This window comes from Myxine glutinosa, chromosome 1, assembly GCF_964187855.1.
Source record: "Myxine glutinosa chromosome 1, kmMyxGlut1.1, whole genome shotgun sequence".
NCBI classification, from domain to species: domain Eukaryota; kingdom Metazoa; phylum Chordata; class Myxini; order Myxiniformes; family Myxinidae; genus Myxine; species Myxine glutinosa.
This window is the reverse complement of record NC_136261.1, coordinates 2,699,909-2,721,611: the sequence shown is the minus strand read 5'-3', so window position 1 is coordinate 2,721,611 and position 21,703 is coordinate 2,699,909. Positions and strand designations below refer to the sequence as shown.

The 21,703-nt window shown below is 43.2% G+C and overlaps 1 protein-coding gene across 2 annotated transcripts in view; it reads right to left on the bottom strand.

Annotated features, from left to right (window-relative positions):
- Window positions 1–21,703, bottom strand: part of LOC137420709 (uncharacterized) — a 65,854-nt gene that overhangs the window by 5,322 nt on the left and 38,829 nt on the right. For both annotated transcript variants that reach the window (XM_068106009.2, XM_068106000.2), the window contains 2 exons: window positions 12,359–12,433; window positions 797–919 (listed from right to left, as the gene is read on the bottom strand). In XM_068106009.2, the coding sequence (XP_067962110.2) occupies window positions 797–919; window positions 12,359–12,433 (198 nt within the window). The remainder of the gene's footprint in view (window positions 1–796; window positions 920–12,358; window positions 12,434–21,703) is intronic.

Here is a 21,703-nt window from a genome sequence, read left to right as displayed (position 1 = left end):
CCTAATTTTAAGGTCATGACCCAATTATAGCTGCTAGTTGAGGAAGTAGGAGGATTTGAGGTGGGGGAGCATTTTGTCAAGAGAATACACAGTTTTGTGGGATTCGGATAGATTGTACATGGGGATACATTTTCTTAATTTACACTAAAGTCTCCCTCGTCGTTCTCCATCAAGGAGACATTTTCTTAAAAGACTCCCCCGGCTTACCCTTGGCAATAGCTTTGTGATCACTGATATCTAGTTCTTATTTGTGCTTCTTGATTAGGAGTACGCATTAGGGGAGACATTTGCATTCACATAAGAATGCCTGTTATTCAACTAAATTAATATTTTTCCTTTGCGCCAATCGCATCTTGAAACCCATCCCAAGGGCCTTGGAGTACTCTAATGTACGAGGCGCTCGTGTAATGTCCTGGTGCACGGCTCCTCTCCACAGGCCGGTACTCCCGCATCTCTTTTCACCCTCTTGGAAGCAGCATAGTCCAAAGCTCAGACTTGTACGATTCCAGTGAAGCAAGTATGATCATCCCCTTTATATACAGCACCGGGTATGTGCACTTCGAGGAATCATCATCCCAGATTAAACACCTAGTAGTAGTCACCACCTTTCATTCATTTGACCCTTTTTCATTTTCTTTTACTCTTCTTGCACAAAAACCTACCAGTTTGCTGTTGCAAAAAGCTATCTCATGGAAGTGAAAATGCTTCCCAGAATGTTATTGCTTGCAGACTACCATGCTCCACATTACACCACAGCTACCTTTGCCCTTTCCCATCAACCTGCGCCCAAACATACCAGTCTTTCTGAAGCAGAGAAGACGTTTTTGGTAAACTACAAGTCCCCCGCCGGTACCAGCAGCTAACATAATCAGCAGCACGACAATGCCCACTACGAGGCCTGCAGATCCACCCTTTGTAACTGTGGGTTCGTGGGGGAGCGGAAGTGGGGCGAAGGGAGACATGAACAAGGTACGATGTGAATCTCACAATCTACATCCGATTAACAACCAGATTTCGCTAATATGGAAAATGTAAATGTAATTCAATTTTTGTTATAAAATTATGCAAGAGATGAGATGTATACCTCGTATGTATAGTCCATATGAGGCAAGGAAGAAATGTTGATGTGTGATTTGATTGATAAAAGAGATGAAGTTGATCTTTGATACTCTCAACGCTGACAATATGGAAACCAATAAGTCATTCGAGGAAACGATGGCGTTGCTTGCCTGGATGGCGTGGTCTGTCGCAGGCCTGCATCGCTCCAGGAGGACATTGAAGATCGGATCTCATGTTCTATGTTATTATCTGATGAAGAACTCTCGACTTGTGTTGGTTTGCTTTTCGAGCAGTGAATGATTTTCTATGCTCTGTTCGCAGTTCTTTTAATTTTGGTGATTGAGGACTTTCCCAACGACAAGCTTTTCTTTCAATCATGTTCAGTCTATTTAGCAATTATGTTCATGAAAAAACGAGTGTGCATGTGTGGTGAGAGGTAGACAGCACATATGTGATTATCAAATGTTAATATGGGACTTTCAAAATAACGTACTGAGTACTGGAGCACCAGCCTGCCACAAATTGTTACTTGGTAGGAAACAGAAACACACAGTCGACCTGATTGGTGCTGAGATGGGTTCTACTCTTCAACCGCTCTCTCAATATACAGTTGTAGCCAAAAATATTGGCACCCTCGCTCTTTTTATGCCTCCGCCCCCGAAGGTGGCCGGAGGCATTATGTTTTCGGGTTGTCTGTACGTCCATCCGTACGGGCTAAACCTCGTTTTTCTCAGCAACCACATGTCCAAATGTCCAATTGAGATGAAAGTTTCAGGATAGGAGTGACACCCATGCAAAATGTTTGTATGATAATTGTGACGTCATAGGTCACGTGGTATGGCAGCCATCTTAGATTAAATGCAAATAATTAAAATTGTATTCCTCGGAAACCGCTGAATGGAAAAATTAGAAACTTGGCACATTGTCAAGTACTCCCAATGGGGAACAAAAGCATGATAATAATGACAGGTGAAGTGCTATGCCAGCCACAAATGTTGCAATCGAATTCCTCATCCTAAAAATCTGAAATTGCATGCACATGATCTATGATCCATTTGTATTGAAATATTAAATTTATGACATCATAGGTCACATGGTTTGGCAGCCCTATTGGATTTAACCTAAAACCTTTAAAAAAACATCCTCTCCCAAACCACCAAATCCATTGACTCCAAACTTTATGTGTGTCATTGACTACGCATGGCGATTGAAAGATGATCACGAAAACATCATTGGTCACATGGTGTGGCAGCCATATTGGATGGAAGGAAAATATTAAAATATTATATCTCTGAAACCGCTTACCCTATTGATGCGAAATTTTACAAATATCATCTAACACCACTGTTTCATATAGTTTGAAAATGATGATGTCGTAGGTCACGTAGTTTGGCAGCCGTCTTGATAGAAAAACAAACCTTATCCAATCAACACAAAACTTCACAAACGTGATCCCCTACCCATACATATGCATCGTGTACATTTTTTAAGGTCATATGTCACGTGGTATGGCAGCCATATTATCTTGAAAGCCGATCTTTAAAAAAATCCCTTCTCTGAAACCGCTTCACCGATCGATGTGAAACCTGTCATGGCTGGTGAAAATGTGACACTTGAAAACAGCTGAAGGGATTTTAATCAAACTTGTTTATTTTTAGGACAGTGAATGATGGCAGCTACCCATTGTGGGACGATGCAGAGGCATATTGGCGACACAGTTGCATTGCTCTAGTTTCAAATAACTCACAATTTTCTCTAAAAATACGTTGAAAATCTAAAAATAAGTATTTGGTCTCCACAATTCTTTATTTCACTGTTAATATTACAGAACTTTTGTTTTTGATTCAGAACTTAATATATCCTTTTAAATCAGAAAATAAATAGAAATGGCATTGACATAATTATTGACACCCTAGACTTCATATTTGGTAGCACACACAGCCTTTGGACAAAATAACTGCAGTCAAGTGCTTCCTATAGCCATGAATGAGCTTCCTCCACCTCTCCACTGGCAGTTTAGCCCACTCTTCTTGTGCAAACTGCTCCAGTTCTCCCAGATTTGAAGGGTGCCTTCTCCCAACTACTGTTTTCAGATCTCCCCACAGGTGTTCAATGGGATTTAGATCTGGACTCTCATTGCTGGCTTCTTCAGAACAGTCCAGTGTTTTGTCTTGAACCATTCCTGGGTGAGTTTTGAGGTGTGTTTGAGGTCATTGTGCTGCTGTAAGACCCATGACCTTTGACGGAGACCCAGCTTTCTGACACTGGGTTGAACATTGCGTTCAAAAATGCCTTGGTAATCTCCTGATTTCATGATGCCATGCACACATTCAAGGCACCCAGTGGCAGAAGCAGCACAGCAACCCCAAAACATCACTGAACCTCCTCCATGTTTGACTGTAGGGAAGATGTTCTTTTCTGTGACGGCTTCATTTTGTTTTCTGTAAACATAGAGATGATGTGCTTTACCCAAAAGCTTAAATTTGTTCTTGTCTGTCCAAGGACATTCTTCCAGAAGGATTATCGCTTGTTCAGGTGTGTTTTGGAAAACTCCAGTCGGGCTTTCTTATGTCTCTCTCTCAGCATGGGTCTCCTACCATAGAACCCCTTTCAATTGAGTTGGCGACGGATGGTGCGAGTGGAAACTGTCGTACCTTTTCTTTACAATCTTTGTCTGTTCTTTTTAATCTTTGTCTTTTCTTTTTAATCTTTGTCTATTCTTTTTAATCTTTCTTTTCTTTTTAATCTTTGTCTTTTCTATTTAATAATTGTCTGTTATTTTTAATCTTTGTCTCTTCTTCTTAATCTTTGTCTTTTCTTTTTAATTATTGTATTTTCTTTTTAATCTTTGACTATTCTTTTTAAACCTTTTCTTTACCTTTTAAATCTTTCTCTGTTCTTTTTAATCTGTCTTTTCTTTTTAATATTTGACTATTCTTTTTAATCTTTTCTTTCTTTTTAATCTTTGGCTGTTCTTTTTGATATTTACTTTTCTTTTTCATCTTTGGCTGTTCTTTTTAATCTTTGTCTTTTCTTTTTAATCCATGTCTTTTCTTTTAATCATTGTCTTTTCTTTTTAATCCTTGTCTGTTCTTTTTAATCTTTGTCTTTTCTTTTTAATCTTTGTCTTTTCTTTTTAAACTTTTCTGTACCTTTTTAATCTTTGGCTGTTCTTTTTGATCTTTGTCTTTTCTATTTAATAATTGTCTGTTCTTTTAATCTTTGTCTGTTCTTTTTAATATTTTATTATTTATTTTGTATACTGAATCGAGGCTCGTGAAAGAGCTAAAATTTAATTTTCTTTTTAATCTTTGTCCATTCTTTTTAATCTTTCTTTTCTTTTTAATCTTTGTCTTTTCTATTTAATAATTGTCTGTTCTTTTAATCTTTGGCTGTTTTTTTTGTTTTTGTTTTTTTTGGTATACAGAATCGAGGCTCGTGAAAGAGCTAACATTTATCACACAAACAAATCAAACAGACAAACAAAATATATAAAAAGAGGGAGCGGTAGACAAGATGGGGAGAGAAGGGGAAGCACACAAACACAACATTTGAGAAAAGGGACATCGGGAGATGTGTGGGAGGGAGAGGGCTTGGGGGGAGGAGGGGTGGGAAGTTTCAAATCCCCCCACAACATCTCGATGGGATTTAGATCCGGGCTTTGCCTTGGCCATTCCAGAACCCTCCATTTCTTTATTTTCCACCATTCCTTGGTGGATTTACTGGTATGTTTAGGGTCATTGTCATGTTGCAAGGTCCACCTTCGGTTGAGCTTCAACTTTCCGACAGATCGCCTCACATTATCCTCAAGCACCCTCCGGTACAATGAAGAATTCATAGTGGATTCTATGATGGTGAGCTGCCCAGGCCCTGATGCAGTAAAGCTGCCCCAAACCATAATATGTCCACCATCATGCTTTACAGTTGGCATCAGGTTCTTGTGGTCAAATGCTGTCTTTGGTTTTTGCCAAACATGTCTTCTGGTACTGTGGCCAAATAGCTCTACCTTTGATACATCTGTCCAGAGCACATTGTTCCAGAAGTGCTGGTCTTTGCCCAGGTGTTCATTGCAAACTTTAGTCTTGCCCTGATGTTCTTTCTGGACAGCAAAGGTTTCCTCCTGGCACACCTCCCATGTAGATCAAATTTGGGCAGCCTCTTTCTAATGGTAGACTCGTGCACTTTGACATCAACAGTGGCAAGAGCTACCTGCAGGTCCCGTGATGACATTCTGGGGTTCTTAGAGACTTCTTTCAGCATCTTGCGGTCTGCTCTCGGGCTGAACTTGCTGGGGCGGCCTGGCCTGAACAAGTTGGCAGTTGTTTGGAATCTTCTCCACTTGTAGATGATCTTCCGGACAGTCGAATGATTGATTTCAAATGGTTTGGAGATCTTTTTAAATCCCTTCCCAGACTCGTAGGCATCTATAACCTTCTTTCTGAAGGCCTCAGAGAGCTCTTTTGATCTCGGCATTGTGACACCGCACACTTCAACAACAAAGAGCAAACCAAACTAAATGTCTGAGGTTTGAATAAGACAGGTTCCTCCAAGATCCTCTCTAACGATGTTCTAATCATTTGCACCTGAGCTGGTGCACCTGATTCTAATTTTAGGTATTTGAAGTAGTGATAAATGTAGGGGTGTACTTACTTTTTCCACATGCGAAATTTGCATTCATGTTTATTTAAATTATACAATGGACTACAAAATGTAAATGTTTCATGATATTTGTTGTATTATATCACCTTTATCTATCAATATTGTTGAAATGAAGATCAAATAGCTGTATGTTGAAATATGTTGAAAAAGTCAAAACTTTACATGGGGGGTGTACTTACTTTTTCACGTGACTGTATATTGTTTGTTTGGTCCGAGAGCCAGAAGAGAAATTATATGAGATTTTACATCTATTGCTAAAGAGAGAAGTACGTGTGTCTGTGTCTGTGTCTGTGTCTGTGTTAGTTATATCCACCACCACCACCACCACCACCACCACCACCACCACTCCCTTCTATTAACAGGAAATGGCATGAACTAGACACCTCTCATCCACAGATATTGTTACGTGGAAGGGTGGGGGGAGGGAGGAGTCCATCGCTAGAATGTGGTAAGTGTTGTGTACGGTCGGTGTGTTTCAAATAGTTTGGCTAGAATGTGGTAAGTGTAGTGTACGGTCTGTGTGTTTCGAATAGGTTGGATTGCCACGTCAGAGTAAGTAGTTTGTTCCATGTGACGCTGAGGAGGCAACGTATGTAATTCATATATAGAGGAGAGATAGGAAAACTCCAAATGCATGCAATGCAAAGAAGCACTTATAGGGTGAGGAAGAAGGACCTGGAGAGCAGACGGGGCACAAACCAAGAGGCCTCATGTGAAAAGGACAAATAGGACCATGAGGCCTGGTGGATTGGCTGATCGTCGCTGGCGCTCCTCATGACAGTTTTGCTTAATCTCTGGAATGACCATCACTGGCTTTCATCATCTCGCACCTGGTTTTCAAAGTGGACTGCATCGAGTCCTACGTCCACACTGCGCATCATAGCTGGACAAACGGAAGTTCCGCCTGCATTCTTATCTTGTAAACGTGTATTCTGTGGTGCCTAGAGTGGGTTAGGATTTGTACTTTATTTCTCACCATTGTATACAAGTTTGCGTGTTCCCATTTCCCTCCGTCTTCTGTTTGGCTTGATTCGTACCCTTTCTGATCGTGTCTCATCTACTCTCTTCCCTGTAGTTTTTTTTTTTTTTTTTTTTTTTTTTTTACAAATAAACCCCTTAAAAGGTAAGAAAATATATTTTTGCCATCTTCTTTCCGTGCATGTGCCATCAGTAATTGTAATGCCGAGGTCACACATAGGCGGATATTTTGGCGACTACTGGCGACTGCCGGCGATCAAGATTTTTCGGCGACTACTGGCGATTTCGGGCGGTCAAATATGGTCAGGCGGCAGTATGGCGACTGCAGGCGGCCACATTGCGACTGCATTGCGACGACGCCCCGAGTGGGATGGCGACTGTCGAAGATCGACGACGACTGCATTGCGGATGCACGGCGGCAGCGTGGCGATAGTCTGGCGGCTAGATTACGACCGATGGCGGATCGCGGCGACTGCATTGGGGCCGGGTGGCGGTTTACTCCGACGTCCGCAAGACTGCAATAAGACCGCCGGCGATTGGAGACGATTCACACAACTTTTTAAATCTTTATTTCTCTATTTTACATTTCACTTTATTCATTTCAATGATGTATGACATGAAGCATTTAAAGATGTTTGATGTACAATAAGAAAGTTAATAAAGATGTATCATTGTAATGTAATAATCAAACTTTTCTGCAGGGAGAGAGAATGGAAATAAAGTCCAACAAATTATTTCCACTGGTCCCAAGTCCCATAAATAAAGTTTCCAAAGGACCAAAGTCCCAAAAATAAAGTTCCCAAAAGTCCCAAGTCCAAACAATAAAGCCATATCCTTGTCGACACCACAGGACCTCACTCCACGGAGACCCTCACACCATCCTGTCTTGCCATGGAATCGTGGTATGTCGTAATGCAGTCGCCAGGCAGTCGTATCTCTGTCGCCAGTGGCCGTAACTCGGCCGCCACTAGTCCTACTGCTGTCGTCGTCAGTCTCCCATAGCCACAGGGGAGAAGTGGCAGTTCTTCTGTAGTCGATACGCAGCCGCAACAGTGTCGGCCCGTAGTCGGGAAGATGCCGCAGGAAGGCCGTATGGCATTCGCATCTCTGCCGTGCTGGCTGGTGGGGCGATGCTGGGGCGATTGCGGAAGACTATGAGCGACTGGGTTGCGGCCGCTTTACGCTCTTATTACGGATACCGACGACAGCATGGCGGTTCCATCACGACAGCATGGCGGATTTTTTTCGAGTGCGACTGAGCGCGCCGTTTTTAAACATTTAAAATATATATTTGGCCCCTTTGCGACTCTTGCCGACTGCAGGCGACCTGGGGAGGATAACCACGACTACAGGCGACCGTCCATTACGGTTTCATTACGATTGTCGGCGGGTGGTGGCGATTTTTTCAGTCGCCAGTAGTCGCCGACAAATCCGCCTATGTGTGACCTAGGCTTAAGTAATAAGTAATTTTGGCTTATTGAATACAACATACAAGGTGAATATCGGAAAGACGAAGGTGATGGCAAGTGGTAAAGCATGTGGTGAGGTGGAAAGAACTGGGAAGTGGCCATGTGCTGTGTGTAGGAAGGGTGTCGGAGTGAACTCCATTCAGTGTACAATGTACAATGTGCGCTGAGTGGGTTCATCAAAAATGTAGTGGTCTGAGAGGGTCATTAACCAGTGTGGCAGCTTCTTTTTTTTTTTCTTTTTTTCTTTTTTGTATACAAGATCGAGACTCGTGAAAGAGCGAACATTAATCACACAAAAAGACAAACCGACACATAAAACATAAAACATAAAACATCGGGAGCGGTAGACAAGATGGGGAGAGAGGGGGAAGGACACAAACACAACATTTGAGAGCAGGGACCGAGAGACATGGAGACATCGAGAGATCTGAGAGAGGGCGAGGGCTTTGGGGGGGGGGGGGCATGAGAAGGGGGCGGTGGGAGAGGTATAAAACATATGGACACTGCCAGGACTTCCAGGAAAGAAGTTGGAATTTCAAACAAGGTGGATCTGGGGTGAATTAGCGGGGGTAGAAAAGATCAAGGTTTTGGATGGGGGAAGATAAGAGATGGTGGTGAACAGCTGTTTTAAAGACCTGGAGGGAGGGGTGGGATTGAAGTGAGTGAGGGAGTTTGTTCCAGAGGCGGGAGAAAAGAGGAATGAAAGAGTGAAGGTGAGCAGAGAGCCGAGATTTCGGCAGTTTAACCATCAGAGGGTTGCTGGCAGATCTTGTGCGACCTGTAGGAATATTTGGGGGACAGAGCACAGAGAGAGCTGGGGGTGCAAGGCCGGAGAGGAGTCGGTAGAAGACAGAAAGACCACCTACCTGCCTGCGGTGAGTGAGTGAAAGGCCCTCAGAGATAGCTTCATCGCGGGAGATTCCAATAATTCTGAAAGCTTTGGTTTCAACAGCGTGAAGCCGAGCTAGGTGTGAGGCAGGAGCACCGGCCCATAGGGGAGAACAGTATTCCATTGAGCTGCGGATGAAAGCCTTGTATGTGGTGAGGAGCTCAGGTGTGCCGAGGAAGGACTTCGCACGACGGAGGATGCCCAGTCGGCGACTGGCTTTGGAGGCCAGCTTGGAAATGTGGTTTTCCCAAGAAAGATCATGGCAGATAGTGAGACCCAAAAGCTTGAGCGACAGAACTTCTTGGAGAGGATTGTTGAGAAAGTAGATGGGAGGGTTGTCCAGTCGATCTTTTCGGAGAGACATAGTAAGAGTGTGAGATTTGTCAGGATTGAAAGACATGTTCCACTTCTTTGACCAGTCTGTGATTTTGTCCAAGTCTTCAGAGAGTGAGGAGGCTGCAGACTGCCGATCTGAGGGAAGAGGAATGGAGCGGCAGAGAGTGGAGTCATCAGCAAAGAGATAGAGAGGATTTTCAAGAGAGTCAGAGAGATCATTGATGAAGACCAGAAAAAGCATGGGGCCCGGAACACTGCCTTGGGGAACTCCAGCCTGAACAGGAAGAGGAGATGAGAGAAACCCATTCAGGGCCACACGTTGACGACGACTAGAGAGGAAGTCCGCCAGCCATGCGTGGAGATTTCCATGGATACCAAAGGAGGAGAGTTTGGTGAGCAGAGCAGGGTGCCAGACCATGTCGAAGGCACGTGATATGTCGAGGGAGACAGCTCTAATTCCCTGTTTGGCATTGAGGACCTCCATCCATTGTTGAGACAGCAGAAGCAGCATGTCCAGAGTAGAGTGACCTGGTCTGAAACCAAATTGATGATCAGAGATCAAGCCATTGGAGAAGAGGAAAGATTTCATATCCGAAGCAATGATGGATTCCATGACTTTGCTGATAATTGGGAGAAGGCTGATTGGTCTGTAGTTGCTAGGATCTGTTTTTGCACCTTTTTTGTGCAAAGCGGTGATGTTGGCTGATTTCCAAGCAGATGGCAGTTGACCTTGAGCAAAAGAGAGGGTGAAGAGAACAGAGAGAGGGTGAGATAGAGCGGCAGAGCAGGATTTTAGGACCCGTGGGCTGATGCCGTCGGGTCCAGTTGCAGAATCAGAGTCGAGGGTTGACAGAAACTTTTCCACCTCGTCAGGAGGAAAGGACACGGAGTCCAGGAGCAGCAGGGTACGACTGGGTATGGTGGGTACAGAGAGGGATGGGTTTGGGACACAAGATTTAGAGGCAAACACAGAGTTGAGGCATTCAGCTTTTTCACGTGCGGAGTCAGCTGTGTAGCCGTTTGAGGTAAGGGAGGGGATGGAGGGGGAACAAACACCAGAAACGGATTTGACCAGATGCCACCAGGATTTGGAAGAGGTAGACAGATAAGAGAGTTCGGTCTTGAGAACGGAGAGATATTGTTTCCTGGCTCTCCTGAGGGTGGACACACACTTGTTTCGGGCTTTGTGAAAGGAAATGAGATTTCCTTCCGTTGGATTTGCTTTCCAGGAGACGAAGGCAAGTTGTTTCTGGGCAACAGCCTCACCACAAGATTCCGTGTACCATGGACGGGAGGAAGGGTATGACAACTGAAGACGAGATGGGATAAATCTGTGCATGAGAGAGAGCAATTTACTTTGGAAGAATTCCCAGGATGAGTTGATGTCAGAGGTGGTAGAGATGGGAGACCAGTCCAGATGATTGATGGCTGCTTGAAGACCGTGCCAGTTGGCCTGAGTGAAATGCCAGACTCGTCGACGCTGAGCAGGTTCCCTGAGGATGGTCAGAGAGATGTCCACTTTAACAAGGACATGATCAGATGATCCGATTGGAGCAGAAGAAGAGCAGCAGACATTTTCAGGGAAGTTAGTCATAACCAAGTCCAGAAGAGAAGATGTTCCGTTGACTGAGATCCGGGTCGGGAAATTGACAGATTGTGTCAGTCCCAGTGAGTCGCAGTCCCAGTGAGTCGCTACATTCAAATGTAAGGTGTGCACAGAGGGAGCTGCAGATGGAGAAAATGTTGAGTTGGATCTTGGAGACGGCGTGAAGCTGGAAGGTGTGAAAACATTTTGCTACCTCGGAGACATGCTGAATGGAGAAGGTGGATCAGACTCGGCAACGGTTGCTCGAGTGAGATGTGCATGGAAGAAGTTTCGGGAATTGAGTGGCGTGCTGATGATGAGGGGAGTATCGTTGAAGCTGAAGGGAAAGGTGTATGCTGCATGTGTGAGAAGTGTTATGATTTATGGGAGCGAGACAGCGAGACATGCATTTTAAGGCCATTTTCCCTGCTAAAGCGGGGGTTAGCCTTGCGGTCCCCATGACAATCTTCTCCATTTTGCCCTATTTTCTGCATCTCTCCTTGTTAACCCCCTTGCCCGCATTTCTTCTTCCACCATCTTTAGCCAAGTCTTCCTCGGTCTTCCCCGTCCTCTACTTCCTTCTACATTCATTTCCATCACTTCCTCAACCAGTCACTTTCATCCTTCCTCAACACATGACCAAACCATCTCAACCTGTTCCTCTTCACAGCATCAATCACAGGCTCTATTCCGATCATCTTTCGCAATTCATCATTTGTCTTCCTCTCTCTCAACGATACTCCGCACATCCACCGAACCATTCGCATTTCCACCCTTTCCAGCCTTCGTTGCTGCTCTACGTTCATTACCCATGTCTCGCTCCCATAAATCATAACACTTCTCACACATGCAGCATACACCTTTCCCTTCAGCTTCAACGACGCTCCCCTCCTCATCAGCACGCCACTCAGTTCCCGAAACATTTGGCTTATTGAATGTTGTAAGTAATTTTGGCTCATTTGAATGTACCTTGGGGAACGATAACCGTAAGTGAAGTAATTGAACTCAGTGCAGAATAAACCGTTTGGGCTATCTCCTGGGACGAAAGGTCCCGGCGCTGAGGCATACCGTGTTTACGGGCATTCGGACGTGACAATATTTCTTGTATTTCTTATATTTCTGTGAGTCGATTTGCATCCAAGAACTAACAATTATGGTTAACCACATTGAAATTACCATTCTTTCATCCTCCACAGTGGAAAATTATGTTTAAAAGATTATTTCACTTCAATTTTGTGCGAGCAGTGGCAGGTTAAAAGATCCCCGGCTAGAGGAAGTGAGTCACTGAAAACACATGGTGCATGTGTGAAAGGCCTCATTAGCATTCGTACAGTCATTTCAAAAGTCCTGTATTGCACAAACACAGATAGATATAAAACGTACACTGAGATGTCACCTCCTCTTCCTCTTGTTCATTCAGCATATGGTCTCCGAATGCCTCTCGCACCTCACCCTTCACTGTTTACAAAGGGGACGAGGATTCACGACAGCAATAAAAACATCACTGACTTTAACAAGGATATATTCAACCACATAACACTGTGGTACATTACAGTGATATACAAGTTAGCCATGTCCACATGATTCATTACAGTGATATACAAGTTACCCATGTCCACATCATTCATTACAGTGATATACAAGGTACCCATGTCCACATCATTCATTACAATGATATACAAGCTACCCATGTCCACATGATTCATTACAGTGATATACAAGCTACCCATGTCCACATGGTACATTACAGTGATATACAAGTTATCCATGTCCACATCATTCATTGCCATGACATACAAGCTACCCATGTCCACATGATTAATTACAGTGATATACAAGCTACCCATGTCCACATGGTACATCACAGTGATATACAAGTTACCCATGTCCACATGATTCATTACAGTGATATACAAGCCACCCATGTCTACATGATTCATTACAGTGATATACAAGTTACCCATGTCCACATGGTACATTACAGTGATATACAAGTTACCCATGTCCACATGGTACATTATATTGATATACAAGTGACCCATGTCCACATGATTCATTACAGTGATATACAAGCCACCCATGTCTACATGATTCATTACAGTGATATACAAGTTACCCATGTCCACATGGTACATTACAGTGATATACAAGTTACCCATGTCCACATGGTACATTATATTGATATACAAGTGACCCATGTCCACATCATTCATTGCCATGACATACAAGCTACCCATGTCCACATGATTCATTACAGTGATATACAAGCCACCCATGTCTACATGATTCATTACAGTGATATACAAGTTACCCATGTCCACATGGTACATTACAGTGATATACAAGTTACCCATGTCCACATGGTACATTACAGTGATATACAAGTTACCCATGTCCACATGGTACATTATATTGATATACAAGTGACCCATGTCCACATGGTACATTACAGTGATATACACGCTACCCATGTCCACATGGTACATCACAGTGATATACAAGCTACCCATGTCTACCTGGTACATCACAGTGATATACACGCTACCCATGTCTACCTGGTACATTACAGTGATATACAAGCTACCCATGTCTACCTGGTACATCACAGTGATATACAAGCTACCCATGTCTACCTGGTACATCACAGTGATATACAAACTACCCATGTCCACATCATTCATGATAATGATATACTAGCTACATATGTCTACCTGGTACATTATATTGATATACAAGCTACCCATGTCCACATCATTCATTACAAATCTTATACTAGCTACACATGTCTACCTGGTACATTATATTGATATACAAGCTACCCATGTCCACATCATTCATTACAAATCTTATACTAGCTACACATGTCTACCTGCTACATTATATTGATATACAAGTTACCCATGTCCACATGGTACATTATATTGAGATACAAGTGACGCATATCCACATCATTCATTACAATGATATACAAGCTACCCATGTCCACATGATTCATTACAGTGACATACAAGCTACCCATGTCCACATCATTCATCACAGTGATATACAAGCTACCCATGTCCACATCATTCATTACAGTGATATACAAGCTACACATGTCCACATCATTCATTACAATGATATACAAGCTACCCATGTCCACATGGTACATTATATTGATATACAAGCTACCCATGTCAACTTGGTACATCACAGTGATATACAAGCTACCCATGTCCACATCATTCATCACAGTGACATACAAGCTACCCATGTCCACATCATTCATCACAGTGATATACAAGCTACCCATGTCCACATGATTCATTACAATGATATACAAGCTACCCATGTCCACATGGTACATTATATTGATATACAAGCTACCCATGTCAACTTGGTACATCACAGTGATATACAAGCTACCCATGTCCACATCATTCATCACAGTGACATACAAGCTACCCATGTCCACATCATTCATCACAGTGATATACAAGCTACCCATGTCCACATGATTCATTACAATGATATACAAGCTACCCATGTCCACATGGTACATTATATTGATATACAAGCTACACATGTCTACCTGGTACATTACAATGATATACAAGCTACACATGTCTACCTGGTACATTACAATGATATACAAGCTACCCATGTCAACCTGGTACATCACAGTGATATACAAGCTACCCATGTCTACCTGGTACATCACAGTGATATACAAGCTACCCATGTCTACCTGGTACATCACAGTGATGTACAAGCTACCCATGTCTACCTGGTACATCACAGTGATATACAAGCTACCCATGTCAACCTGGTACATCACAGTGATATACAAGCTACACATGTCTACCTGGTACATTACAATGATATACAAGCTACCCATGTCAACCTGGTACATCACAGTGATATACAAGCTACCCATGTCTACCTGGTACATCACAGTGATATACAAGCTACCCATGTCTACCTGGTACATCACAGTGATGTACAAGCTACCCATGTCTACCTGGTACATTACAGTGATATACAAGCTACCCATGTCTACCTGGTACATCACAGTGATGTACAAGCTACCCATGTCTACCTGGTACATTACAGTGACATACAAGCTACCCATGTCCACATCATTCATTACAATGATATACAAGCTACACATGTCTACCTGGTACATCACAGTGATATACAAGCTACCCATGTCTACCTGGTACATCACAGTGATATACAAGCTACCCATGTCTACCTGGTACATCACAGTGATATACAAGCTACCCATGTCTACCTGGTACATCACAGTGATATACAAGCTACCCATGTCCATCGACGGCTTGCAAAACTTCTTAATGAGTTGCAACGCCTTAAGTACAACAAATGGCCGCAGCGTTTTCGGATTCCGACTTGTATTATGATTCCCATTTTATATGTCTTGTTGTATTGTATGGTTTCCCCTTGAGGCATTCTGAGATAACATCTGTATGGACTTTGTGTCGAATCAACTCCCTCCAAATACCAATGGAACAAGACTAATTCGTTAACAAGTACGGTCATCAGAGGCCTCTCTTCTCCCAGGTGCTCCTAGGTCCAGCATAGCTATGGCATTTCACTCGGAGAAAAATGAACAGAATGAGCCCGTATTGATCCAATAGCACCCCTCCACAGTGGAATTTATGGGTACGCCATTTTGAACTGCATAGTTCTGCAAATACCTTGAGTATGCAAACAGTGTTTAGTATTCTTGGTTGGCATACAATGATACCTCTCTTCAGGGGTACATGAGATGTACTTTTTGATATCCTGCGCTGGTGGTGAGAATAAAGAACAACGCTGATTGACCGCACAATGCAAACTCCACCATCTATTGTGAAAACTCCATCATTGGTTATGATATCCTGAATAAGGAACAACGCTGATTGACCCCACAATGCAAACTCCACCATCTATTGTGAAAACTCCATCATTGGTTATGATATCCTGAATAAGGAACAACGCTGATTGACCCCACAATGCAAACTCCACCATCTATTGTGAAAACTCCATCATCAGTTACGATATCCTGAATAAAGAACAACGCTGATTGACCGCACAATGCAAACTCCACCATCTATTGTGAAAACCCCATCATCGGTTACGATATCCTGAATAAAGAACAACGCTGATTGACCGCACAATGCAAACTCCACCATCTATTGTGAAAACTCCATCATTGGTTATGATATCCTGAATAAGGAACAACGCTGATTGACCCCACAATGCAAACTCCACCATCTATTGTGAAAACTCCATCATTGGTTATGATATCCTGAATAAGGAACAACGCTGATTGACCCCACAATGCAAACTCCACCATCTATTGTGAAAACTCCATCATTGGTTATGATATCCTGAATAAGGAACAACGCTGATTGACCCCACAATGCAAACTCCACCATCTATTGTGAAAACTCCATCATTGGTTATGATATCCTGAATAAGGAACAACGCTGATTGACCCCACAATGCAAACTCCACCATCTATTGTGAAAACTCCATCATCAGTTACGATATCCTGAATAAAGAACAACGATGATTGACCGCACAAAGCAAACTCCACCATCTATTGTGAAAACTCCATCATCAGTTACGATATCCTGAATAAATAACAACGCTGATTGACCCCACAATGCAAACTCCACCATCTATTATGAAAACTCCATCATCGGTTACGATATCCTGAATAAAGAACGACGCTGATTGACCGCACAAAGCAAGCTCCACCATCTATTGTGAAAACTCCATCATCAGTTACGATATCCTGAATAAAGAACAACGATGATTGACCGCACAAAGCAAACTCCACCATCTATTGTGAAAACTCCATCATCAGTTACGATATCCTGAATAAATAACAACGCTGATTGACCCCACAATGCAAACTGCACCATCTATTGTGAAAACTCCATCATCGGCTACGATATCCTCAATAAATAACGATGCTGATTGACCCCACAATGCAAACTCCACCATCTATTGTGAAAACTCCATCATCAGTTACGATATCCTGAATAAAGAACAACGCTGATTGACCCCACAATGCAAACTCCACCATCTATTGTGAAAACTCCATCATCAGTTACGATATCCTGAATAAATAACAACGCTGATTGACCCCACAATGCAAACTGCACCATCTATTGTGAAAACTCCATCATCGGCTACTATATCCTCAATAAATAACGATGCTGATTGACCCCACAATGCAAACTCCACCATCTATTGTGAAAACTCCATCATCAGTTACGATATCCTGAATAAAGAACAACGCTGATTGACCCCACAATGCAAACTCCACCATCTATTGTGAAAACTCCATCATCAGTTACGATATCCTGAATAAATAACAACGCTGATTGACCCCACAATGCAAACTGCACCATCTATTGTGAAAACTCCATCATCGGCTACGATATCCTCAATAAATAACGATGCTGATTGACCCCACAATGCAAACTCCACCATCTATTGTGAAAACTCCATCATCAGTTACGATATCCTGAATAAAGAACAACGATGATTGACCGCACAATGCAAACTCCACCATCTATTGTGAAAACTCCATCATCAGTTACGATATCCTGAATAAAGAACAACGATGATTGACCGCACAATGCAAACTCCACCATCTATTGTGAAAACTCCATCATCAGTTACGATATCCTGAATAAATAACAACGCTAATTGACCCCACAATGCAAACTCCACCATCTATTATGAAAACTCCATCATCGGTTACGATATCCTGAATAAAGAACGACGCTGATTGACCCCACAATGCAAACTCCACCATCTATTGTGAAAACTCCATCATTGGTTATGATATCCTGAATAAAGAACAACGCTGATTGACCCCACAATGCAAACTCCACCATCTATTGTGAAAACTCCATCATCAGTTACGATATCCTGAATAAAGAACAACGCTGATTGACCCCACAATGCAAACTCCGCCATCTATTGTGAAAACTCCATCATTGGTTACGATATCCTGAATAAAGAACAACGCTGATTGACCCCACAATGCAAACTCCACCATCTATTGTGAAAACTCCATCATCGGTTACGATATCCTGAATAAAGAACAACGCTGATTGACCCCACAATGCAAACTCCGCCATCTATTGTGAAAACTCCATCATTGGTTACGATATCCTGAATAAAGAACAACGCTGATTGACCCCACAATGCAAACTCCACCATCTATTGTGAAAACTCCATCATCGGTTACGATATCCTGAATAAATAACAATGCTGATTGACCCCACAATGCAAACTCCACCATCTATTGTGAAAACTCCATCAGTTACGATATCCTGAATAAAGAACAACGCTGATTGACCCCACAATGCAAACTCCACCATTATTGTGAAAACTCCATCATCAGTTACGATATCCTGAATAAAGAACAACGCTGATTGACCCCACAATGCAAACTCCACCATCTATTGTGAAAACTCCATCATCAGTTACGATATCCTGAATAAAGAACAACGCTGATTGACCCCACAATGCAAACTCCACCATCTATTGTGAAAACTCCATCATCAGTTACGATATCCTGAAAAAATAACAACGCTGATTGACCCCACAATGCAAACTCCACCATCTCTTGTGAAAACTCCATCATCAGTTACGATATCCTGAATAAAGAACAACGATGATTGACCGCACAATGCAAACTCCACCATCTATTGTGAAAACTCCATCATCAGTTACGATATCCTGAATAAATAACAACGCTGATTGACCCCACACTGCAAACTCCACCATCTATTGTGAAAACTCCATAATTGGTTACGATATCCTGAATAAAGAACAACACTGATTGACCCCACAATGCAAACTCCGCCATCTATTGTGAAAACTCCATCATCGGTTATGATATCCTGAATAAAGAACAATGCTGATTGACCCCACAATGCAAACTCCGCCATCTATTGAGAAAACTCCATCATCAGTTACGATATCCTGAATAAAGAACAACGATGATTGACCCCACAATGCAAACTCCACCATCTATTATGAAAACTCCATCATTGGTTACGATATCCTGAATAAGGAACAACGCTGATTGACCCCACAATGCAAACTCCGCCATCTATTGTGAAAACTCCATCATCGGTTATGATATCCTGAATAAAGAACAATGCTGATTGACCCCACAATGCAAACTCCGCCATCTATTTGGAAAACCCCATCATCGGTTACGATATCCTGAATAATGAACAACTCTGATTGACCCCACAATGCAAACTCCGCCATCTATTGTGAAAATTCCATCATTGGTTACGATATCCTGAATAAAGAACAACACTGATTGACCCCACAATGCAAACTCCACCATCTATTGTGAAAACTCCATCATTGGTTACGATATCCTGAATAAAGAACAACACTGATTGACCCCACAATGCAAACTCCGCCATCTATTGTGAAAACTCCATCATCGGTTATGATATCCTGAATAAAGAACAATGCTGATTGACCACACAATGCAAACTCCGCCATCTATTGAGAAAACTCCATCATCAGTTACGATATCCCGAATAAATAACAACGCTGATTGACCGCACAATGCAAACTCCACCATCTATTGTGAAACCTCCATCATTAGTTACAATAGCCGGAATAAAGAACAACGATGATTGACCCCACAGTGCAAACTCCACCATCTATTGTGAAAACTCCATCATCAGTTACGATATCCCGAATAAATAACAACGCTGATTGACCCCACAATGGAAACTCCACCATCTATTGTGAAAACTCCATCAGTTACGATATCCTGAATAAAGAACAACGCTGATTGACCGCACAATGCAAACTCCACCATCTATTGTGAAACCTCCATCATTAGTTACAATAGCCTTAATAAAGAACAACGATGATTGACCCCACAATGCAAATTCCACCATATATTGTGAAAACTCCATCATCAGTTACGATATCCCGAATAAATAACAACGCTGATTGACCCCACAATGCAAACTCCACCATCTATTGTGAAACCTCCATCATTAGTTACAATAGCCTGAATAAAGAACAATGCTGATCGACTCCACAATGCAAACTCCACCATCTTGTGAAAACTCCATCATCAGTTACGATATCCTGAATAAAGAACAACGCTGATTGACCCCACAATGCAAACTCCACCATCTATTGTGAAAACTCCATCATCAGTTACGATATCCTGAATAAAGAACAACGCTGATTGACCTAACCATGAAAACTCCCCCATCTATTGTGAAACTTCCATCATTAGTTACAATAGCCTGAATAAAGAACAACGATGATTGACCCCACAATGCAAACTCCACCATCTATTGTGAAAACTCCATCATCAGTTACGATATCCTGAATAAAGAACAACGCTGATTGACCGCACAATGCAAACTCCACCATCTATTGTGAAAACATCATCAGTTACGATATCCTGAATAAAGAACAACGATGATTGACCGCACAATGCAAACTCCACCATCTATTGTGAAAACTCCATCATCAGTTACGATATCCTGAATAAAGAACAACGCTGATTGACCCCACAATGCAAACTCCACCATCTATTGTGAAAACTCCATCATCGGTTACGATATCCTGAATAAAGAACAACGCTGATTGACCCCACAATGCAAACTCCACCATCTATTGTGAAAACTCCATCATCAATGGAAACCGCACAATCAATGGAAACAATGGAAACTCCACCATCTATTGTGGGCCTGGGCTGTAGCTATGGAGAGGGGACTGGGCTGTAGCTATGGAGAGGGGACTGGGCTGTAGCTATAGAGAGGGGACTGGGCTGCAGCCTGGAAGAGGGGACTGGGCTGTAGCTATGGAGAGGGGACTGGGCTGTAGCTTGGGAGAGGGGACTGGGCTGTAACTCTGGAGAGTGGACTGGGCTGTCGCTCGGGAGAGGGGATTGGGCTGTAGCTAGGGAGAGGGGACTGGGCTGTAGCTATGTAGAGGGGACTGGGCTGTAGCTTGGGAGAGGGGACTGGGCTGTAGCTATGTTGAGGGGACTGGGCTGTAGCTAGGGAGAGGGGACTGGGCTGCAGCTATGTAGAGGGGACTGGGCTGTAGCTAGGGAGAGGGAACTGGGCTGTAGCTATGGAGAGGGGACTGGGCTGCAGCTACAGAGAGGGGACTGGGCTGTAGCTATGGAGAGGGGACTGGACTGTAGCTATGGAGAGGGGACTGGGCTGCAGCTATGGAGAGGGGACTGGGCTGTAGCTGTGTCGAGGGGACTGGGCTGTAGCTATGGAGAGGGGACTGGGCTGTAGCTATGTAGAGGGGACTGGGCTGTAGCTATGTAGAGGGGACTGGACTGGGCTGTAGTTAGGAAGAGGGGACTCGGCTGTAGCTAGGGAGAGGGCACTGGGCTGGAGCTAGGGAGAGGGGACTGGGCTGTAGCTACGGAGAGGGGACTGGGCTGTAGCTATGGAGAGGGAACTGGGCTGCAGCTATGGAGAGGGGACTGGCCTGTAGCTATGGAGAGGGGACTGGGCTGCAGCTATGGAGAGGGGACTGGGTTGTAGCTAGGAAGAGGGGACTGGGCTGTAGCTAGGGAGAGGGCACTGGGCTGGAGCTAGGGAGAGGGGACTGGGCTGTAGCTATGGAGAGGGGACTGGGCGGTAGCTTTGGAGAGGGGACTGGGCTGTAGCTATGGAGAGGGGACTGGGCTGTAGCTAATGAGAGGGG